Source organism: Oncorhynchus nerka, unplaced genomic scaffold, assembly GCF_034236695.1.
Source record: "Oncorhynchus nerka isolate Pitt River unplaced genomic scaffold, Oner_Uvic_2.0 unplaced_scaffold_1002, whole genome shotgun sequence".
Taxonomy (NCBI): Eukaryota; Metazoa; Chordata; class Actinopteri; order Salmoniformes; family Salmonidae; genus Oncorhynchus; species Oncorhynchus nerka.
The window spans coordinates 193,450-219,067 of record NW_027040293.1 but is presented as its reverse complement, the minus strand read 5'-3'; the positions used below and the strand labels follow the sequence as shown (position 1 = coordinate 219,067).

Below are 25,618 nucleotides of genomic sequence, written 5' to 3'. Positions count from 1 at the left end.
CTGAATCAGTGTGTATATAACGGTAAGCAATTTTCAGACCTCCAGTTCCATTAGCAAGCTGTGATTGTGATATGAAGATGCAGAAGTCTGTCTCTGTCGTTCCTCTACTGTTGCTCCTCTGCCTGTGTGGACTAGGAGTCACCAAAGGTCAAGGGGTAGAGGTCACTAAAGCTGTAGATTTCAAGACAGAATTCGAGGTCAAAACACCAGCAGACGGAAAGGCAGATGGACAGACTGACCTCTGGGCTGAGCTGAGAGACATGGTGGTGGAACAGAGAGTGGAAAGAGAGAGGCTGTCACTCAAAGTCAACTGGAGGACTCAAAGACTCAGAATTCAGGTAAGAATCTTACCTGGAGTTACAATAAAGTTAAAAGGACTTGTTTTGAGTCAGTCTCACTTTCCCAGAAAATGTATTGACTTGTTTTTAGTTCATTTATCTTACCCAGAAAATCAAGTTGATTTGTTTTAAGATATTCTGACCTGTTTCAAGCCTGTTTTATGTTAAAGTCAGCAACATGATCTGCCATTATTTGCCAGTGCACTAGACAATTTGTCTTGGTTAGACATCTTACTATTTTATCTTACCTCACTGAATTTAGGCTAAAATAAGCAAAATTATCTGCAAAATGATCACACATGAATCATATCATGTTTGCAGGTCAGGTGTTGTTTTGATCCAGCAGAAAAAACACACTGACAGGGTAGTTCCTCTTATGGCCACTAGGTGGTAAACTTGTGTCACAGACGCATGACCAGAACAAGGATTCCCAAACCTGGTCCTCGGGACCCCAAGGGGTGCACTAGCCTATGGCTCCACCAAGGGGAGCAACTTTGGTTTTTACATAACCTTAGAATGTTTTCGGGAATTGAAAGCTAATTTCCTACATTTCCAAACAATCTAACATGACCTATGACCCTTCTAGCCATCTCTATTTACAACAACAATCTAATATGACCTATGACCCTTCTAGCCGTCTCTATTTACAACAACAATCTAATATGACCTATGACCCTTCTAGCCGTCTCAATTTACAACAATCTAATATGACCTATGACCCTTCTAGCCATCTCTTTACAGGACAACAATCTAATAATCTAAAATGCCCCCAGTCATCAAGCTATGTAAGAGATCATTATTACATGCTGTATGTTTAAGTGATTGATAAGACTGAACTAGATCAAAGAGTAATTCAATTATCAATATTGTGTTGCATCTTTAACCAGTAGTCTAACAAATGAACAACTCTTACACATATAGGACAAAGACTTACAGGAATACTTATAGGACAAAGACTTACGGGAATACTTATAGGACAAAGACTTACAGGAATACTTATAGGACAAAGACTTACAGGAATGCTGATAGGACAAATGAATACTGATAGGACAAAGACTTACAGGAATACTGATAGGACTTACAGACTTACAAAGGAATACTGATAGGACAAAGACTTACAGGAATACTTATAGGACAAAGACTTACAGGAATGCTGATAGGACAAAGACTTACAGGAATGCTGATAGGACAAAGACTTACAGGAATACTGATAGGACAAAGACTTACAGGAATACTGATAGGACAAAGACTTACAGGAATACTTATAGGACAAAGACTTACAGGAATACTGATAGGACAAAGACTTACAGGAATACTTATAGGACAAAGACTTACAGGAATACTGATAGGACAAAGACTTACAGGAATGCTGATAGGACAAAGACTTACAGGAATACTTCAGGATGTTGGCAATGAGGCCCTTTATGTGAACTACCTCTAAATGCCTTGATACTGGACACGGGGACATAAACATGATATCCACAAGCTGATCTGGGAAGTAGCTAAAGGGCCTTATCACCAAAATCCACAAGTCTCCCTTGAACTTCCGATTGTCTTTATTCAGACCTCCTCTGTATGAAGTTTAATCCAGAACGCCCAGCAGTGGCTTGTATTCCTGGATGCAGAGGAAAGATTTGTGTTTATTTTATATTTGGTCTCTCTGTGTTTCAAAAATGTCCTTCAATTCTCAAGATGCTGAATGTATCACACCAGAAAAATCATCTGAGCGAACAAAACAGTGTCAGTCTCAGTTTGTGTAGCGTATCTATCTGATGCTGTCTGGTCAGAAAGAGTTTGACATTGTTTTTGACCATAGCATTGAATGCAAGAGAAGCCAACGAGCATTTGGCCTACCTTGATAAAATGAAATGAATAAATTAATAGCCAATCAGCATTGAGCTAAACTGAGTGAGCTCAGCTGTGATTGGTCCTGGCTAAACCACAAAAAAAAGTGTAAAGGGAAGCCAGTTTGGATTTGGCTTCAGACCAATCACATCACAAGCCAAAACGTCATCACACACACACACACACAGAGAAATCAATACCATGGACAGCCACATCATATTCAGAGGACGTTGATTGGACATAATCATTTTCAGACATGTTTAGTTGTCACTGTATTAGTCTAAGCAGAGGTGATTTGATGATGTTGAAATGTTGAAGTGGAAATGGTGCTGGAATAGTGGAGGCAGCTCCTGTTATCTCTGTGACTTGCTGTAACTCTGTGGTTCTAAATCAATAGTTGTTTAGTAGTCAGAAACATGACCTTGCTTGACCTGCTGTAGGTCATGTAACTGTTTGTTACAGGTAATATGTTTTGTGGACTTCACAGGACAGATGTTGCTCTCTGGTTTTGTGATGAAACAATGGTGACAAATTTATCCTGCTGCTGTGTCTTCTTATTGTCTCGCCATTTAGGCTTATAAATGAATAGGTTACAGAGCACCCAACGCAATTATCACAACCCATTTGTTTTCTAGGTTGGCTTCGCCAGTGATTTTACACACGCACCACTACTGCTAACAGGGCAGACTGGACGACAGACCCTCACCAGTCTAGTACATAACTCAACTCTCTCCCTGACCCCCACCAGTCTAGTACATAACTAAACTCTCTCTCCCTGACCCCCACCAGTCTAGTACATAACTCAACTCTCTCCCTGACCCCCACCAGTCTAGTACATAACTAAACTCTCTCCCTGACCCCCACCTGTATAGTCAATATTTCAACACTCTCCCTGACCCCCACCAGTCTAGTACATAACTCAACTCTCTCTGACCCCCCCACCAGTATAGTCAATAACTCAACTCTCTCCCTGACCCCCACCAGTATAGTCAATAACTCAACTCTCTCCCCCCCACCAGTGACCCCTCTCTCCCTGACCCCCACCAGTATAGTCAATAACTCAACTCTCTCCCCGGCGCTCAGACAACAAATCAAGCCAAACAGATAACTGCCATGTTGGAGTCAACAGAAATCAGAAATAGCATTATAAATATTCACTTACCTTTGATGATCTTCATCAGAATGCTCTCCCAGGAATCCCACAATAAATGTTTGATTTGTTCGATAAAGTTCATCCTTTATGTCCAAACACCTCCTTTTTGATAGCCCGTTTAGCGCAGTATTCCAAATTCATGATGCGCAATCACTAGGAGCAGACAAAGTCAAAAAGTTCCATTACAGTCTTGCGAAACATGTCAAACAAAGTATAGAATCAATCTTTAGGATTATCTTCAATAATGTTCCAACCGGAGAATTCCTTTGTCTTCAGAAATGCAATGGAACTCAAGCTAACTCTCACATGGTCAGCTCGTGGCACTCTGGGAGAGACCTTACTCAATCCCCTCTCATTCGCCCCCACTTCACATGTATATACTACTGTCTATAGCCTCACTACTGTTATAGCCTCAATACTGTATATAGCCCCACTACTGTATATAGCCTCACTACTGTATCTAGCCTCAATACTGTTATAGCTCCGTTACTGTTATAGCCTCACTACCGTATATAGCCCCACTACTGTTATAGCCCCACTACTGTTATAGCCCCACTACTGTTATAGCCCCACTACTGTTATAGCCCCACTACCGTTATAGCCCCACTACCGTTATAGCCCCACTACCGTTATAGCCACACTACTGTATATAGCCCCACTACTGTTATAGCCACACTACTGTATATAGCCTCACTACTGTTATAGCCCCACTACTGTATATAGCCTCACTACTGTATCTAGCCTCAATACTGTTATAGCTCCGTTACTGTTATAGCCTCACTACCGTATATAGCCCCACTACTGTTATAGCCCCACTACTGTTATAGCCCTACTACTGTTATAGCCCTACTACTGTTATAGCCCTACTACTGTTATAGCCTCACTACTGTATATAGCCCCACTACGGTTATAGCCCCACTACTGTTATAGCCCCACTACTGTATATAGCCTCACTACTGTATATAGCCCTACTACTGTTATAGCCCTACTACTGTTATAGCCCTACTACTGTTGTAGCCCCACTACTGTTGTAGCCCAGGTAATGTTATAGCCCAGCTAATGTTATAGCCCAGCTAATGTTTATAGCCTCACTAATGTATATAGCCTCACTACTGTATATAGCCTCACTACTGCATATAGCCTCACTACCGCATATAGCCCCACTACTGTTATAGCCCCGCTACCGTTATAGCCACACTAATCTTATAGCCTCAATACTGTTATAGCCTCATTATTGCTACAGCCTCACCACTGTATATAGCCTTGCTAATGTTATATCCTCGCTACTGTATATAACCTCACTACTGTATATAGCCTCACTACTGTTATATGTAGGTATGATTTTTAAGTAATTAATTAGCATCTTATTGCATGACATAATTATTTGATACATCAGAAAAGCAGAACTTAATATTTGGTAGAGAGACATTTGTTTGCAATTACAGAGATCATACATTTCCTGTAGTTCTTGACCAGGTTTGCAGCAGGGATTTTGGCCCACTCCTCCATACAGACCTTCAGATCGTTCAGGTTTCGGGGCTGTCGCCAGCCACGACCCATCTTCAATACTCTTACTGAGGGAAGGAGGTTGTTGGCCAAGATCTAGCGATACATGGCCCCATTCATCCTCACCTCAATACGGTGCAGTCGTCCTGTCCCCTTTGCAGAAAAGCATCCCCAAAGAATGATGTTTCCACCTCCATGCTTCACGGTTGGGATGGTGTTCTTGGGGTTGTACTTATCCTTCTTCTTCCTCCAAACACGGCGAATGGAGTTTAGACCAAAAAGCTCTATTTTTGTCTCATCAGACCACATTACCTTCTCCCATTCCTCCTCTGGATCATCCAGATGGTCATTGGCAAACTTCAGATGGGCCTGGACATGCGCTGGCTTGAGCAGGGGGACCTTGCGTGCGCTGCAGGATTTTAATCCATGACGGCGTAGTGTGCTACTAATGGTTTTCTTTGAGACTGTGATCCCAGCTCTCTTCAGGTCATTAACCAGGTCCTGCCGTGTAGTTCTGGGCTGATTCCTCACCTTCCTCATGATCATTGATACCCCACGAGGTGAGACCTTGCATGGAGACCCAGACCGATGATGATTGACCGTCATCTTGAACTTCTTCCATTTTCTAATAATTGCGCCAACAGTTGTTGCCTTCTCACCAAGCTGCTTGACTATTGTCCTGTAGCCCATTCCAGCTTTGTACAGGTCTACAATGTTATCCCTGATGTCCTTACACAGCCTCCTGGTCTTGGCCATTGTGGAGAGGTTGGAGTCTGTTTGATTGAGTGTGTGGACAGGTGTCTTTTATACAGGTAACGAGTTCAAACAGGTGCAGTTAATACAGGTAATGAGTGGAGAACAGGAGGGCTTCTTAAAGAAAAACTAACAGGTCTGTGAGAGCTGGAATTCTTAATGGTTGGTAGGTGATCAAATACTTATGTCATGCAATAAAATGCAAATGAATAACTTAAAAATCATACAATGTGATTTCCTGGATTTTTGTTTTAGATTCCGTCTCTGACAGTTGAAGTGCACCTATGATAAAAAAAATACAGACCTCTACATGCTTTGTAAGTAGGGAAACCGGCAAAATCGGCAGTGTATCAAATACTTGTTCTCCCCACTGTATGTGAAGTCACCCTTGAGGAGCGGTTCGTATTGTGTACTATGACAGTGTCATTGTCTCATGTGCAAACAAAATGGTTGCTCTGCATTCAGAGATGTTCCTAATGATGTCTGCACCCAGCTCATTTTGTATTTGCCTGTCTGCATTATTCACCAGGGAAAGGAAACATTCTGTGAATACTGAAGCATTGCATCAACAAGGTGTATCTGATAATATTGAAACATTGTATAAACAGGCGGCTCAGAGAAACTGAAACATTTAGTATCAACAAGACAACTCTGAGAATATTCATATTGCAACATAGTAGTCAACACGGGCCAGCTGGTCTGTCTGATATTATTGTGTTGAATACGCAGCATCTGGGTGCTCATTATATACTATACTCTCTCCTCTGCCCTCCCCTCCTCTCTCTCTCCACTACTCTCTCCTCTGCCCTCCCCTCCTCTCTCTCTCCACTACTCTCTCCTCTGCCCTTCCCCCCTCACTCTCTCCACTACTCTCTCCTCTGCCCTCCCCTCCTCTCTCTCTCCACTACTCTCTCCTCTGCCCTTCCCCCTCTCTCTCTCCACTACTCTCTCCTCTGCCCTCCCCTCCTCTCTCTCTCCACTACTCTCTCCTCTGCCCTCCCCTCCTCTCTCTCTCCACTACTCTCTCCCTCTGCCCTTCCCTCCTCTCTCTCCACTACTCTCTCCTCTGCCCTTCCCCCTCTCTCTCTCCACTACTCTCTCCTCTGCCCTCTCCTCCTCTCTCTCTCCACTACTCTCTCCAATGCCCTTCCCTCCTCTCTCTCTCCACTACTCTCTCCTCTGCCCTTCCCTCCTCTCTCTCTCCACTACTCTCTCCTCTGTCCCCTTCCCCACTCTCTCTCTCCACTACTCTCTCCTCTGCCCTTCCCACTCCCTCCTTTCTCTCTCATTCTCTCTCTCTTCCTGACATGTAGCAACAGGCCTGTTGAGCTTGACTCAGGTCACAGACCTCTGGCATCTACACTCCTCCCTTCTCCTACTCTAACATAATACCAATATTAAAAAGATACATAAAATATACTCTTATTCATTTACATAGAGACAGATACAATCAATCATTGGCACACTGAATATACAACAGTCAGATGCATGACGCCATCACAACTTAACTGACATTAGTGCCTGTCCCCAGATGGACAGTTAGACTACAGTAAAGTACATTTACAGGTGATCACATCATTGTCCTGCTTTGAGACACATTTTTACTGTCTGCTTCCAGTTGCATGTTATTTTACTAATCCTGAAAATGTCAATAACTTAATACCTTACATTACCTTAATACCTTACATTACCTAAATACCTTACATTACCTAAATACCTAAATACCTTAAATTACCTAAATACCTTACATTACCTTAATACCTTACATTACCTAAATACCTTACATTACCTAAATACCTAAATACCTTAAATTACCTAAATACCTTACATTACCTTAATACCTTATATTACCTAAATACCTTACATTACCTTAATACCTTACATTACCTAAATACCTTACATTACCTTGATACCTTACATTACCTTAATACCCTACATTACCTTAATACCTAAATACATTACATTACCTTGATACCTTACATTACCTTAATACCTTACATTACCTTAATACCTTACATTACCTTAATACCTTACATTACCTTAATACCTTACATTACCTTAATACCTTATATTACCTAAATACCTTACATTACCTTAATACCTTGATACCTTATATTACCTAAATACCTTACATTACCTTAATACCTTACATTACCTAAATACCTTACATTACCTAAATACCTTACATTACCTAAATACCTTACATTAGCTTAATACCTTACACAAAAGCCCTGACGAAGGCCGTGAGGCCGATCCGTAAAGCTTATTTAAGATCAGTGATACTATCAAGAGCAGTGTGCGGTTTCCTTTCTCCCTCATCAATACCTTACATTATCAAAACAGATCTCAGAAACTGTCACAAGATGTCTGTGTGATCACGCTCTCGGCAGCCGATATGAACAAAACCTTTAAACAGGTCAACTTTCACAAAGCCGCTGGGCCAGACGGATTACCAGGACGTGTACTCAAAGCATGTGCGGACCAACTGTCAAGTGTCTTCAATTACATTTTCAACCTCTCCCTGACCGAGTCTGTAATACCTACATGTTTCAAGCAGACCACCATAGACCCTGTGCACTAGGAAGCCGAAGGGGACCACCCGACCAGGTCTCTGACCTCCTCCCTATAGGCTGTCTCGTCATTGTCGGTGGTCAGGTCTACCACTGTTGTGTCATCTGCAAACATAATGATGGTGTTGGAGTCGTGCCTGGCCATGCAGTCGTGGGTGAACAGGGAGTACAGGAGGGGACTGAGCACGCACCCCTGAGGGGCTCCAGTGTTGAGGATCAGCATGACGGATGTGTTGTTACCTACCTTTACCACCTGGGGGCGGCCCGTCAGGAAGTCCAGGATCCGGTTGCAGAGGGAGGTGTTCAGTCCCAGGGTCCTTAGTGAGTGATGAGCTTTGAGGGCACTATGGTGTTGAACGTTGAGCTGTAATCAATGAATTGAATTGTCACATAGGTGTTCCTTTTGTCCATTATTATAATATTGTTTTTAGAGGTGGATCAGCTTAATATTGCGGAAATATTGATGCTTCCATCAATGTAATTGTCTGCATCATTTCCAATCCCGCATATCTTTTTGGGGAAAATATATATATTCATATACATACACGTACATACACATATGCATACATACACACATATATAGATACACACACCTATATAGATATATACATATATACATACACACCTATATAGACACACACATATATAGATACACACATATATATATACACACACCTATATAGATATACACATATATACATACACACACCTATATAGATATACATACACACATATATACATACACATACCTATATAGATATACACATACACACACACATATATACATACACATACCTATATAGATATACACATATATACATACACACACCTACAGTGGGGCAAAAAACTATTTAGTCAGCCACCAATTGTGCAAGTTCTCCCACTTAAAAAGATGAGAGGCCTGTCATTTTCATCATAGGTACACCTCGCCTTTGACAGACAAAATGATAAGAAAAAAAATCCAGAAAATCACATTGTATGATTTTTTATGAATTTATTTGCAAATTATGGTGGAAAATAAGTATTTGGTCAATAACAAAAGTTTATCTCAATACTTTGTTATATACCCTTTGTTGGCAATGACAGAGGTCAAATGTTTTCACACACTGTTGCTGGTATTTTGGCCCATTCCTCCATGCAGATCTCCTCTAGAGCAGTGATGTTTTGGGGCTGTTGCTGGGCAACACAGACTTTCAACTCCCTCTAAAGATTGTCTATGGGGTTGAGATCTGGAGACTGGCTTGGCCACTCCAGGAACTTGAAATGCTTCTTACGAAGCCACTCCTTCGTTGCCCGGGCGGTGTGTTTGGGATCATTGTCATGCTGAAAGACCCAGCCACGTTTCATCTTCAATGCCCTTCCTGATGGAAGGAGGTTTTCACTCAAAATCTCACGATACATGGCCCCATTCATTCTTTCCTTTACAGTCGTCCTGGTCCCTTTGCAGAAAAACAACCCCAAAGCATGATGTTTCCACCCCCATGCTTCACAGTAGGTATGGTGTTCTTTGGATGCAACTCAGCATTCTTTGTCCTCCAAACACGACGAGTTGAGTTTTTACCAAAAAACTCAACTGACCATATGACATTCTCCCAATCTTTTTCTGGATCATCCAAATGCTCTCTAGCAAACTTCAAACGGGCCTGGACATGTACTGGCTTAAGCAGGGGGACACGTCTGGCACTGCAGGATTTGAGTCCCTGGCGGCGTAGTGTGTTACTGATGGTAGGCTTTGTTACTTTGGTCCCAGCTCTCTGCAGGTCATTCACTAGGTCCCCCCGTGTGGTTCTGGGATTTTTGCTCACCGTTCTTGTGATCATTTTGACCCCACGGGGTGAGATCTTGCGTGGAGCCCCAGATCGAGGGAGATTATCAGTGGTCTTGTATGTCTTCCATTTCCTAATAATTGCTCCCACAGTTGATTTCTTCAAACCAAGCTGCTTACCTATTGTAGATTCAGTCTTCCCAGCCTGGTGCAGGTCTACAATTTTGTTTCTGGTGTCCTTTGACAGCTCTTTGGTCTTGGCCATAGTGGAGTTTGGAGTGTGACTGTTTGAGGTTGTGGACAGGTGTCTTTTATACTGATAACAAGTTCAAATAGGTGCCATTAATACAGGTAACGAGTGGAGGACAGAGAGTGCCTCTTAAAGAAGAAGTTACAGGTCTGTGAGAGCCAGAAATCTTGCTTGTTTGTAGGTGACCGAATACTTATTTTCCACCATAATTTGCTAATAAATTCATTAAAAATCCTACAATGTGATTTGCTGGATTTTTTTCCCTCATTGTGTCTGTCATAGTTGAAGTGGACCTATGATGAAAATTACAGGCCTCGCTCATCTTTTTAAGTGGGAGAACTTGCACAATTGGTGGCTGACTAAATACTTTTTTGCCCCACTGTATATATGGATATACATACACACATATATACATACACATACCTATATAGATATATACATACATATATATACATACACACACCTGTATAGATATACATATATATACATACACACACCTGTATAGATATACACATATATACATACACACACCTGTATAGATATACACATATATACATACACATACCTGTATAGATATACACATATATACATACACACACCTGTATAGATATACACATATATACATACACATACCTATATAGATATACACATATATACATACACACACCTATATAGATATACACATATATACATACACACACCTGTATAGATATACACATATATACATACACACACCTGTATAGATATACATACACACATATATACATACACACATATATACATACACACACCTGTATAGATATACACATATATACATACACACACCTGTATAGATATACACATATATACATACACATACCTGTATAGATATACACATATATACATACACACACCTGTATAGATATACATACACACATATATACATACCTGTATAGATATACACATATATACATACACACACCTGTATAGATATACACATATATACATACACACACCTGTATAGATATACATATATACATACACATACCTGTATAGATATACACATATATACATACACACACCTGTATAGATATACATACACACATATATACATACCTGTATAGATATACACATATATACATATACATACCTATATACATATACATACCTATATAGATACACACATATATACATATACATACCTATATAGATATACATACCTATATAGATACACACATATATACATATACATACCTATATAGATATACATATTTTTTTAGAATATACCTTTATTATTCCCCCCAAACCCTACCACCCTTCCCCCAATTGGAGTAAACTAATAAACAATCATACTTAGGCTTCTACCTTCAGTTTATACATCTTATACACATTTTACAGACACAATCTATTTTACAATTGTTTTAATTTGCTTGTTTTTAGTCCTTCCTCTATTTCTGATGTCCATCCAGTTTGATTTGTATTTGTAACTATGCTATTTCAAAAAATGTCTGAACCTATATACATTTTACAGACCCCATATGTTTTACATTGGTTATCTTGTTATTAGTCCCACCCTTCAGCTCCATTCAACCCATCCCATATATCTCTTAAAACTTTTTGGGGATAGGGGGCAGCATTTTCACTTTTGGTTGAATAGCGTGCCCGAACTGAACTGCCTCCTACTCTGTCCCAGATGCTAATATATGCATATTATTAATAGTATTGGATAGAAAACACTCTGAAGTTTCTAAAACTGTTTGAATGATGTCTGTGAGTATAACAAAACTCATATGGCAGACAAAAACCTGAGAAGAAATCCAAACAGGAAGTGAGAAATCGATTTTCACAGCGCCGATTCAAATCCCTGATAGTTATGGATGTGCTTGCACTTCCCAGGGCTTCCACTAGATATTGCCGTCTTTAGATCCTAGTTTTAGGATTCTACTATAAAAGAGGGGCTCATAGGAGCTATTTTAGTGAGTGGTCTGGCAGAGAGCCTCGGTCTCATGACGCGCGGTCACAAGAGCATACTCTCTCGTTCCAATGCTTTTCTTCAGACAATGAAATTCTCCGGTTGGAACCTTATTGATGATTAATGTTAAAAACATCCTAAAGAAGGATTGCATTCATCATTTGATTTGTTTCTACGACCTGTAACGGAAATTTTTGAGTTTTTGTCTGGAGGAAGTGCTCGCTCCTCATGAAGATGGATTACTGGGCTGAACTCGCTAACAACAAGTGGCTAACTGATGGGCTTTGTGGAACTTTATGGAACAAATCAGTCATTTATTGTCGAACTGGGATTCCTGGGAGTTCCTTCTGATGAAGATCATCAAAGGTAGGTGAATATTTATAGTGTTTTTTTCTAGCTTCTGTTGACGCCAAAATAGCGGCTATTTCTTTGTCTGGATTGGGCTCTGAGCGCCGTTCTCAGATTATGCTTTTTCCGTAAAGTTTTTTAAAATCTGACTCAGTGGTAGCATAGAGGATAAAGTCTATCTTTAATTCTGTGAATAACACTTGCATCTTTTATCAATGCTTATTATGAGTATTTCTGCAAAATCACTGGATGTTTTTGAATCAAAACATTACTGCACATAACGCGCCAATGTAAACTGAGATTTTTGTATATAAATATGCACATCATCAAACAAAATATACATGTATTGTGCAACATGATGTCCTATGAGTGTCGTCTGATGAAGATCATCAAAGGTTAGTGATTCATTTTATCTATATTACTGCTTTTGTTACTCCTCTCTTTGGCTGGAAAATGGCTGTGTGTTTTTATGACTTGACTCTGACCTAACATAATCATATGTTGTGCTTTCACTGTAAATCATTTTTGAAATCGGACATGATGGGTAGATTAACAAGATGTTTGTCTTTAATTTGCTGTATTGGACTTGTTAATGTGTGAAAGTTACATTTCTAAAAATACTTTTGAATTTTGTGCGCTGCCTTTTCAGCAGAATGTTGTTGTGGGGTTCCACTAGCGGAACGTCTTTCCTAGACAGGTTTTAATACCATCCATTTTGGTTTCCTATTTGCCATATATTTTCAACTGTGCTGTGATGCTTCACAAAAGTACTGAACCTTTCTATTCTCAAAAATAAACATTTTGCTAAAATAATTATTATATTATTGATTGATTGACTGTGGCTTTTCAAATTACCCAGTAAATTACCCAGCTATCTGCAGTGTTAGTTCTAGACAAATGTTACAATTCTTCAGTCGTTCCTGGACCTGTGACCAAAAACGAGCTACATATGGACAATAACAAAATAAATGATCTAATGACTCTGCCTCACAGCAGAGTCTGCAGAGCTGGGAATATTGTATCTGTTAATGGTGTATTGGAGGCGAAGTCAGGTGCAGGAGAGCAGAGTATAATGAACAGGCCCCAAAACGAGAGCACTACATAAATCAAACACGCTCAAAACACGGAACATAAAAGTAAAGCGCGTAATCTAACACCACATGATACAATTACACACAAAACATGATGGGAAACAGAGGGTTAAATACAAGTAGATTGATTGGGAAACAAGAAACAAATTGATAAAACCAGGTGTGGAAACAAGACCAGACAAATTGATATATGAAAACCAGGTGTGTAAACAAGACCAGACAAATTGATATATGAAAACCAGGTGTGTATGAAAACCAGACAAATTGATATATGAAAACCAGGTGTGTATGGAAACAAGACCAGACAAATTGATATATGAAAACCAGGTGTGTATGGAAACAAGACCAGACAAATTGATATATGAAAACCAGGTGTGTATGGAAACAAGACCAGACAAATTGATATATGAAAAATGGAGCGGCGATGGCAAGAAAGTTGGTGGTGCGCCGACACCGGCCTCGACGACGACCCGCAGGACGAGGCGCAGGGCGATCCGGGCGGAGATGGTGAAACTCCCGCAGCAGTTCAGGATCCAAAACATCTGCAACCGGAACCCAGCACCTCTCCTCCGGGCCGTACCCCTCCCACTCCACAAGGTACTGAAGGCCCCCCACCTGACGCCTCGAATCCAGGATAGAACGAACGATGTACGCCGGGGCCCCCTCAATGTCCAAAGGGGGCCGAGGAACCTCCCGCACCTCAGATTCCTGGAGCAGAACAGCCACCACCGGCCTGAGGAGAGACACATGGAACGAGGGGTTAATACGATAATCAGAGGGAAGCTGTAATCTATAACATACCTCGTTCACCCTCCTCAGCACTTTAAATGTCCCCACAAATCGCGGACCCAGCTTCTGGCAGGGCAGGTGGAGGGGCAGGTGGAGGGTTGAGAGCCAGACCCGGTCCACCGGTGCGAACACCGGGACTTCACTGCGGTGACGGTCTGCGCTGGTTTTCTGGATCAACACGGCCTTCTGGAGGTAAACATGGGCACCGTCCCATGTCTCCTCTGCGCATCTGAACCAGTCATCCACCGCAGGAGCCTCGGTCTGACACTGATGCCAAGGCGCCAGAACAGGCTGGTACCCCAGTACGCACTGGAAGGGGGAGAGGTTAGTGGAGGAGTGGAGGAGTGTTGGAGTGAGTTCTGAGCCATCTCGGCCCAGGGCACGAACGCCACCCACTCCCCCGGCCAGTCCTGGCAATAAGACTGCAGAAACCTACCCACATCCTGGTTCTCTCTCTCCACCTGCCCATTACTCTCGAGGTGAAACTGATCGAGACCCCCAGGGCCCTGTCGTTCCATCCCGAAGACCGGAGATGTCTGCCGCCGAACGCCGCCCGAACAAGGAGAGGGACGACCTCGGCGGAAGTCGTGACAGTTAGTTAGTTAGTTAGTTAGTTAGTTCGTTAGTTAGTTTATTGGTATACTACACGGTAATGTAAAATTTGCATTTTTTTGTGATCACTGCCCCACCCGGGAGGCCAACTTTAACCCATTTTATAAGAGATTCCCCAAAATTGAAATATTCTAGGCATTTATATATAAACTCCAGTCATACTTTATCAAAAGCCTTTTCAAAATCAGCTATGAAAACCAGGCCTGGTGTCCCCGATATTTCATAGTGTTCTATTGTTTCCAGGACTTGTCTTATATTATCTCCAATGTATCGTCCATGTAAAAAACCTGTCTGATTAGGATGAATAATATATGACAATACTTTTAAAATGTTATGCGTCAAGCATTTAGCTAGGATTTTTGCATCACAACACTGAAGTGTAAGATGCCTCCAATGTTTTAAATGGACTGGATCTTTATATTAACCACTTGGATCCTGTTTCAGTAATAATGAAATCAGACCTTCTTGTTGAGTATCTGATAATCTACCATTTATATAGGAGTGGTTATATCGTGCTGATGACGGTCCTCTGAGAATATCTAAAAGGTTTGGTATAACCTCCACTGGTAGGCCCTCCAGGCCTGGAGTTTTCCTGGACTTAAAGGCTTTCATGCTGATAACGGTCCTCTGAGTATATCTAAAGGGTTTAGTATAACCTCCACTGGTAGGCCCTCCAGGCCTGGAGTTTTCCTGGACTTAAAGGCTTTCATGCTGATAACGGTCCTCTGAGTATATCTAAAAGGTTTGGTATAACCTCCACTGGTAGGCCCTCCAGGCCTGGAGTTTTCCTGGACTTAAAGGCTTTCATGCTGATAACGGTCCTCTGAGTATATCTAAAAGGTTTGGTATAACCTCCACTGGTAGGCCCTCCAGGCCTGGAGTTTTCCTGGACTTAAAGGCTTTAATGCTGATAACGGTCCTCTGAGTATATCTAAAAGGTTTGGTATAACGGGACTTAAAGGCTTTAATGCCTCCTCTGGACTTAAAGGCTTTAATGCTGATAACGGTCCTCTGAGTATATCTAAAAGGTTTGGTATAACCTCCACTGGTAGGCCCTCCAGGCCTGGAGTTTTCCTGGACTTAAAGGCTTTAAATACATCAAGAAGAAGAAGTTCCTCCTCTGTAATTTGGCCTTTTTCTGTACAGCTGTTAATTTTATATTATTATTAGGAAAAAAGTCCATACACTTAGCTTCGGTTGTGGAGATGGAGGAGACTGAAACGAAAAACATATTCTTAAAGTACTTCACTTCCTCTTTCTAAATATCATTCGGTGAATCATGTGTGACTCCATCATTTGTAACAAGGTTCAATACATTTGGGAGAAATTCTATCTTGAAGATTGAAAAATTATTTGTTAATTATTCCATCCAGTTCGCAAAATTTTTATAACATATTACACGGGCTCTTTCTTGAATACGTTTCTACATTTGTTTTTGCTTTTTCCTTAGCCTTTATGTTTTTATAACTATGGTGTTAATGTGAGCAAAATCAAGCCTTTCAAAGAACTTCATGGCTACGGATATGAGTCAGGCGTCATTTAGGCAGGTTACCTTTGTCTTCTTGGGCACAGGGACTATGGTGGTCTGCTTGAAACATGTCAATTACCTTGACACCGGTGACCCGCACATTGACTCTGTACCCCCTGTTCCTCCACATGACTATTTAGCCTCCACATTGACTCTGTACCAGTACCCCCTGTATATAGCCTCCACATTGACTCTGTACCGGTTCCCCCTGTATATAGCCTCCACATTGACTCTGTACTCCCCCTGTATATAGCCTCCACATGGACTCTGTACCGGTTCCCCCTGTATATAGCCTCCACATTGACTCTGTACCGGTACCCCTGTATATAGCCTCCACATTAACTCTGTACTGGTACCCCTGTATATAGCCTCCACATTGACTCTGTACCGGTACCCCTGTATATAGCCTCCACATTAACTCTGTACTGGTACCCCCTGTATATAGCCTCCACATTGACTCTGTACTGGTACCCCCTGTATATAGCCTCCACATGGACTCTGTACTGGTACCCCCTGTATATAGCCTCCACATTGACTCTGTACTGGTACCCCCTGTATATAGCCTCCACATTGACTCTGTACCAGTACCCCACATTGACTCTGTACTATATATAGCCTCCACATTGACTCTGTACCAGTACCCCCTGTATATAGCCTCCACATTGACTCTGTACTGGTACCCCCTGTATATAGCCTCCACATTGACTCTGTACTGGTTCCCCCTGTATATAGCCTCCACATTGACTCTGTACCAGTACCCCCTGTATATAGCCTCCACATTGACTCTGTACCGGTACCCCTGTATATAGCCTCCACATTGACTCTGTACCCTACGTTGACTCTGTACCGGTATATAGCCTCCACATTGACTCTGTACTGGTACCCCTGTATTTAACCTCCACATTGACTCTGTACTGGTACCCCCTGTATATAACCTAACCTCCACATTGACTCTGTACTGGTACCCCCTGTATATAACCTCCACATTGACTCTGTACTGTACCCCTGTATATAACCTCCCACATTGACTCTGTACCCCCCTGTATATAGCCTCACATTGACTCTGTACTGGTACCCCTGTATATAACCTCCACATTGACTCTGTACCAGTACCCCTGTATATAGCCTCCACATTGACTCTGTACTGGTACCCCTGTATATAGCCTCCACATTGACTCTGTACCGGTACCCCTGTATATAGCCTCCACATTGACTCTGTACTGGTACCCCTGTATTTAACCTCCACATTGACTCTGTACTGGTACCCCTGTATATAACCTCCACATTGACTCTGTACCGGTACCCCCTGTATATAGCCTCCACATTGACTCTGTACTGTATATAACCTCCACATTGACTCTGTACTGGTACCCCTGTATATAGCCTCCACATTGACTCTGTACTGGTACCCCCTGTATTTAGCCTCCACATTGACTCTGTACTGGTACCCCCCTGTATTTAACCTCCACATTGACTCTGTACCGGTACCCCCTGTATATAGCCTCCACACTCTGACTCCCCCTGTATATAGCCTCCACATTGACTCTACCGGTACCCCCTGTATATAACCTCCACATTGACTCTGTACCGGTACCCCCTGTATATAGCCTCCACATTGACTCTGTACTGGTGTATAGTCCACATTGACTCTGTACCGGTACCCTGTATATAGCCTCCACATTGACTCTGTACTGGTACCCCCTGTATATAGCCTCCACATTGACTCTGTACTGGTACCCCTGTATATAGCCTCCACATTGACTCTGTACTGGTACCCCCTGTATATAGCCTCCACATTGACTCTGTACTGGTACCCCCTCCACATTGTACCAGTACCCCCTGTATATAGCCTCCACATTGACTCTGTACTGGTACCCCTGTATATAGCCTCCACATTGACTCTGTACTGGTACCCCCTGTATATAGCCTCCACATTGACTCTGTACTGGTACCCCTGTATATAGCCTCCACATTGACTCTGGTACCAGTACCCCATGTATATAGCCTCCACATTGACTCTGTACCGGTACCCCTGTATATAGCCTCCACATTGACTCTGTACTGGTACCCCCTGTATATAGCCTCCACATTGACTCTGTACTGGTACCCGCTGTATATAGCCTCCACATTGACTCTGTACTGGTACCCCCTGTATAAAGCCTCCACATTGACTCTGTACCGGTACCCCCTGTATATAGTCTCCACATTGACTCTGTACTGGTACCCGCTGTATATAGCCTCCACATTGACTCTGTACTGGTACCCGCTGTATATAGCCTCTACGTTGACTCTGTACTGGTACCCCCTGTATATACAGGCCGTACAGGTCAATACACTGTAAAATATACATGAAAAAAAGTACCTCAGACAAATTCAACTACATTTACTTGCACAACTAGCTAGCTCCACTAGGGGCCTCTCAGCCAGAACGCTCCACTAGGGCCCTCTCAGCCAGATGGCTCCACTAGGGGCCTCCCAGCCGCTGGCTCCACTAGGGACCTCTCTGCCAGCTAGTTTGACGATGGCCCTCTCAGCCAGCCGGCTCCTATAGGGCCCTCTCAGCCAGCCGGCTCCACTAGGGCCCTCTCAGCCAGCCGGCTACTCTATGGCCCTCTCAGCCAGATGGCTCCTATAGGGCCCTCTCATCCAGCCGGCTACTCTATGGCCCTCTCAGCCAGATGGCTCCTATAGGGCCCTCTCATCCAGCCGGCTACTCTATGGCCCTCTCAGCCAGATGGCTCCTATAGGGCCCTCTCAGCCAGCCGGCTATGTGTGTACAAAAAGTAGAAGTACAAATGTCAAGGGAATTGAACTAAAGTGATACATCTAAATCCCAACTTGTAACGAAGGTTTAAATAATAAATAATCAACAATGTATTGCACAGAACTATGAGGTCTAAAGGTCTGTCTTTCCAAGACATTCTGTTCATCCGCAAGCAGACCTGATGATTGTTGATGGTGGGAGAGCCTGTTATTTACAATGGAAGAATATAACTTCCTGTAGCCTATATAATGTAACAATGACAATCATCCCTTCATATATACTGTAGTTGAAGGTTAATTTAATGTCATAAAAGTGTTCATTAAAACAAATCAGAATGTTTGGTGTGGAAGATGAGAGTGAGGGGAGGCGAGGGAAATGGAGAAGAGGGGAGAAGACGAGAAGGTTAGAAGAGGGGGTGAGGAGAGGGGAGAGAAGAGGAGAGGGGGAGAAGAGAAGAGAACAGGGGGCAAAGAGGGAGAGGAGGAGAGGGGGATAAGAGGAGAGGTTGGGGGATTATGAAATTTGACGATCTGACTTGGAAAGGTGGTATCCTATGATGTTGCCATGTTGAAAGTCACTGAGCTCTTAATTAAGAACATTCTACTGCAAATGTTTGTCTATGTAGATTACATAGCGGAGTGAATGATTTTATACATCTGCCAGGAAGGGGTGTGGCTGAAATAGAATCCACTAATTTGAAGGGGTGTCCACATACTTTTGTATATATAGTGTATGTACACATGGGTGTTGTTGCACCATACCAACGATAAGCCTGTCTTCCCCATCACATCATGAAAGGTCATGTTGATGTTCATTTAACCTCTGTCTCTCTCTTCCTCTGACTCCTCCCTTTCTCATTTATTTCTCTCTGTCTCTTTCTCTCTCTCTCACTCTCTTTCTCTCTCTTTGTCCTCTGTCTCTCTCTGTCTCCTCAGATCTCCAGAATCAAAGCGTCAGTCCACCAGGTAGGTAGATTATAAATCTACAGTGATTATAGCAGTTCAATATTAATTAGTCAACTTTATTATCCCACATGGAGAAATCAATGTGTCCATACAAACCATTCTAAAACCCAATAACAAGTAATGTTTTATGGAACTACTAATACTTGTCAACCACAAAGCATCACTGCTGTTAGAATAACAGAATCACTGTCATCATCTGTCCTCACCACTGTGTTTTCCTCTCTGCTGTTTACAGCTGAATACTCAGTCAGACTGGTGAATGGGACCACTTCCTGTTCTGGGACAGTGGAAGTCTTCTATGAAGGAGAGTGGTTAAGTAAATGTTATGGGTGGTGGAGCATGATGAAAGAGGTTAAGATGTTGTGTAAAGAGCTGAACTGTGGGAATGTTGTAGCTGAATCTAGAGGACCTCAGTTTGAAACGGGAAGAGGAATAGTCACAATATATAGTATGTGTAGTGGAGATGAGTCTTCTATTGGACAGTGTGTCATCACAGGAGCACGTACTGTCTGTAATCGTGGATATTATCATCATGTGACCTGTTCAGGTAAGAGACTGGTCATATTGACAGATTTCTTTATACATTATACAATATTACCATGTATCATGTTTTATGTGTTTTTATTTCATTTAAATAGAGGGAGAGATGTCAGATGTATTTAAACATTATATTTGTGTTTGTCATATTGGTTTATGGGAGATGTTCATGGGCAGATCATTGTAGTTCAGATGGTACTGAAGTGAAGCTGCCTGATGGATGTCCAGCTGTTTATTTTCTATAAAGTGAAGTGAACTTATTCCTGTCTCCTGCCTGCATTATTCCCAACCCGATCCTGAGTGACTAAGAACCCATTTCTACCTCTTACAGTATCAAACATAGCAAACTACAATCTTTTATCCAACATATTTGTGTTTAGTCATTGACAGTGTCATCAACAAAACTGATTGAATGTTCAACCAACTCTTTTTCTCCAGAGTCTGTGCGGCTTGTGGATGGATCTGGTCTCTGCTCTGGGAGAGTGGAGGTGAAGTCCAATCAGTCCTGGGCCTCAGTGTGTGAAGCTGACTTTGACCGGCAGGATGCAGAGGTAGTCTGTAGGGAGCTTGGCTGTGGGGCTCCTACAGCTCTACAGGGGGGGCTCTATGGAGAAGGTGAGGGTCAGACCTGGGATAAAGAGTTCCAGTGTAAAGGCAATGAGTCCCTTCTCCTGGACTGTGACACCTCAGACAGAAAAAACAACACCTGCCTACCTGGTTATGCTGTTGGACTCACCTGCTCAGGTAAGAAACAGTTTGCCACTCAGTCAACATTGTTTCTCACCTGGAGTGTAGAAGATGAGAGACAATATAGGTGTGTTTTAGTGAGAAAATAGTACGATTACTGTCTCTCTCTTTTCTTTTCTCAGAGCCTGATGATGTGAGGCTGGTGGGAGGAGGCAGTCGCTGTGCTGGTAGAGTGGAGTGGTACTACCAGGGAGAGTGGAGGACTGTGGGATCCTTTGGCGGGCGGTATACATCTGCAGTAGTGTGTAGACAGCTGGGTTGTGGCTCCACTGTTTCAGTACTACCTGGAAACACCACTAGAGGGTTTAGAGTTGACTGTGAAGGGGATGAATCTGCACTGAGGGGATGTATAAGAAGTCATCGTCTCCTTCCTGGATTCACAGTGATCTGCTCAGGTCATAACAATAGATTATAATTACATTCAACTGATTTCCTTCATTCATACAACTTCCTCTGCACCTCTCATGATGACTGTTTAACTTGTCAGTCTGCTTTACTAAATAGATCAATCAGTCAAGTAGGAATCAAATACAACTGAAATATCCCAGAATGCTTTTGTATGTGATTGTTCTCAGTGAACGTCTCTACTCACTACCACTGTCACATGTCATGTTATTGTCACATCTAAATGAGGAAAGTAGTTGAGGAGCTACCTTTTCTTTTTCTCTCCTCTTGTTCCAGATGTCCTGCTTCAGCCTGATATCAACATATGTTGTCTCAGTGACTGTAGGCCCACTACTCATGTTGCCCTGTGAGGGAGGGTGGCTGGCACTGTTACATGCTGATGTTATTGTCATATCTATAGGAAACTAGTTGAAGAGGTTTTTCTTGTTCTCTTTTATTGTTACAGATCTCTTTGTCCAGCCTGATATCTTCCTGACTGACTCAATGGGAGGGGTCTCCAGGGCCACCAGGGGCCCGGGGTGTTCAGGGGCTACAGCTTCAACATCACTTGCTCCACTCAGCCACAGTACCCAGGAGGCTCCTTCCTCCTCACGTTCACCGGCTCCAACAGAACCCAGATCCAGCCAGCTGTCAATCACTCTGCTGCCTTCCTCTTCCCTGCTGCAGATGACTCCCACCAAGGGAACTACAGCTGTGTTTATGAGAATGATGTTTTCTCTCATAACTTCTCCTCTGAGAGTGAGCTCCTCTCCCTCACCATCACAGGTAACTGAACATGAACCAGACTTATAACTTTGTCATTGACAGATTTCCCACAGATCTATGTGATGATGATCGGTCCCCTCATCAAAGGTGTTTCTGTTTGCAGCCTCTCCTCTGCCAGCCTTCATCATCAGACACGTTGTAGTGCTGCTGATCCTACTGACAACCATCACCACCTCCTACCTGTACTACAAGGTAAAGACATTTACTCAGACGTTACAAGTCATTTAAACTAGAGGGAGAGGGTGAGGGGTGAGGGGGAGAGAGAATGGAGATACTAGAGAGTAAATGTCTGACTGTTGGTGCTGTGTCTCCCTAGCCCACCAGGAGGCAGAAGAGAGTGAACAGGGTGAGCAGCATGGATCTTTATGTCAATGCCATGGAGATGGTCTCTCTGAGCTCCAGAGCTGAAGCTGGACCGGGAGAGGAGAGAGCAGCCCAGGGGACGGAGTAGGAGTAGAATGAAGCTGACCCTACATGCTGATCTTAGGTCAGTTTTAAATCGATGGTCAGCAGTGGACTGGTGTTTAAAAAATGTGGTGACAAACCTGAAGTGGTTCTAATTTTAATAACAAGTTCAGAATTAGTTTATCTTTCTAGAACCTTGGAAGAAATCTAAAAAGGAGTGACTGCAAACCACCATTATTCATTTAGTTTGGTTTTTACCAGCTGAAAAACATGGGGTTCTGGGTAACATGGGGTTTTGGGTAACATGGGGTTTTGGGTAACATGGGGTTTTGGGTAACATGGGGTTTTGGGTAACATGGAGTTTTAGGTAACATGGGGTTTTGGTAACATGGGGTTTTGGTAACATGGGGTTTTGGGTAACATGGGGTTTTGGGTAACATGTGGTTTGGGTAACATGTGGTTTTGGTAACATGGGGTTTGGGTAACATGGGGTTTTTGGGTAACATGGGGTAACATGGGGTTTGGGTAACATGGGGGTAACATGGGGTTTGGGTAACATGGGGTAACATGGGGTTTGGGTAACATGGGGTTTGGGTAACATGGGGTAACATGGGGTTTGGGTAACATGGGGTTCTGGGTAACATGTGGCTTTAATTATTTTAAGAGATCTCAATTACGTCTGTTTTGTGTCCAGAATGTATTGCTTTTGTCTTCATGTCTTTATCTTTATATTTAGCTCAATTACGTCTGTTTCATGTTCCAGTATTGCTTCTTATCTTTATTTTTTTGTCTTATTTAGTGTCTCTTAGATTCTTTATCTTATTTAGTGTCTCTTAGATTCTTTATCTTATTTAGTGTCTCTTAGATTCTTTATCTTATTTAGTGTCTCTTAGATTCTTTATCTTATTTAGTGTCTCTTAGATTCTTTATCTTATTTAGTGTCTCTTAGATTCTTTATCTTATTTAGTCTCTTAGATTCTTTATCTTATTTAGTCTCTTAGATTCTTTATCTTATTTAGTCTCTTAGATTCTTTATCTTATTTAGTGTCTCTTAGATTCTTTATCTTATTTAGTCTCTTAGATTCTTTATCTTATTTAGTGTCTTAAGATTCTTTATCTTATTTAGTGTCTCTTAGATTCTTTATCTTATTTAGTGTCTCTTAGATTCTTTATCTTATTTAGTGTCTCTTAGATTCTTTATCTTATTTAGTGTCTCTTAGATTCTTTATCTTATTTAGTGTCTCTTAGATTCTTTATCTTATTTAGTGTCTTAGATTCTTTATCTTATTTAGTGTCTCTTAGATTCTTTGTCTTATTTAGTGTCTCTTAGATTCTTTATCTTATTTAGTGTCTCTTAGATTCTTTATCTTATTTAGTGTCTCTTAGATTCTTTATCTTATTTAGTGTCTCTTAGATTCTTTATCTTTATCTTATTTTTATCTTGTTTGAGTCTCTTAGATTCTTTATCTTATTTAGTCTCTTAGATTCTTTATCTTATTTTTAGTGTCTCTTAGATTCTTTATCTTATTTAGTGTCTTAGATTCTTTATCTTATTTAGTGTCTCTTAGATTCTTTATCTTATTTAGTGTCTCTTAGATTCTTTGTCTTATTTAGTGTCTCTTAGATTCTTTATCTTATTTAGTGTCTCTTAGAATCTTTATCTTATTTAGTGTCTTTAGATTCTTTATCTTATTTAGTGTCTCTTAGATTCTTTATCTTATTTAGTGTCTCTTAGATTCTTTATCTGTTTAGTGTCTCTTAAGATTCTTTATCTTATTTAGTGTCTCTTAGATTCTTTATCTGTTTAGTGTCTCTTAGATTCTTTGTCTTATTTAGTGTCTCTTAGATTCTTTATGCTATTTAGTGTCTCTTAGATTCTTTTTATCTTGTGAGTGTCTCTTAGATTCTTTATCTTATTTAGTGTCTCTTAGATTCTTTGTCTTATTTAGTGTCTCTTAGATTCTTTATCTTATTTAGTCTCTTAGATTCTTTATCTTATTTAGTCTCTTAGATTCTTTATCTTATTTAGTGTCTCTTAGATTCTTTATCTTATTTAGTGTCTCTTAGATTCTTTATCTTATTTAGTGTCTCTTAGATTCTTTATCTTATTTAGTGTCTCTTAGATTCTTTATCTTATTTAGTGTCTCTTAGATTCTTTATCTTATTTAGTGTCTCTTAGATTCTTTATCTTATTTAGTGTCTCTTAGATTCTTTATCTTATTTAGTGTCTCTTAGATTCTTTATCTTATTTAGTGTCTCTTAGATTCTTTATCTTATTTAGTGTCTCTTAGATTCTTTATCTTATTTAGTGTCTCTTAGATTCTTTATCTTATTTAGTGTCTCTTAGATTCTTTATCTTATTTAGTGTCTCTTAGATTCTTTATCTTATTTAGTGTCTCTTAGATTCTTTATCTTATTTAGTGTCTCTTAGATTCTTTATCTTATTTAGTGTCTCTTAGATTCTTTGTCTTATTTAGTGTCTCTTAGATTCTTTATCTTATTTAGTGTCTCTTAGATTCTTTATCTTATTT

At 41.3% G+C, this 25,618-nt stretch overlaps 1 protein-coding gene across 1 annotated transcript in view; it reads left to right on the top strand.

The window, feature by feature from the left end:
- Positions 1-22,724, top strand: part of LOC135570266 (CD5 antigen-like) — a 25,896-nt gene extending 3,172 nt beyond the window's left edge. Inside the window, exons 2-6 of the mRNA XM_065016384.1 lie at positions 20,199-20,228; positions 20,464-20,775; positions 21,204-21,509; positions 21,635-21,907; positions 22,363-22,724. Coding sequence (XP_064872456.1) covers positions 20,199-20,228; positions 20,464-20,775; positions 21,204-21,509; positions 21,635-21,907; positions 22,363-22,709 — 1,268 coding nt within the window. The 3' untranslated portion in view covers positions 22,710-22,724. The remainder of the gene's footprint in view (positions 1-20,198; positions 20,229-20,463; positions 20,776-21,203; positions 21,510-21,634; positions 21,908-22,362) is intronic.
- Positions 22,725-25,618: the final 2,894 nt, after the last annotated feature.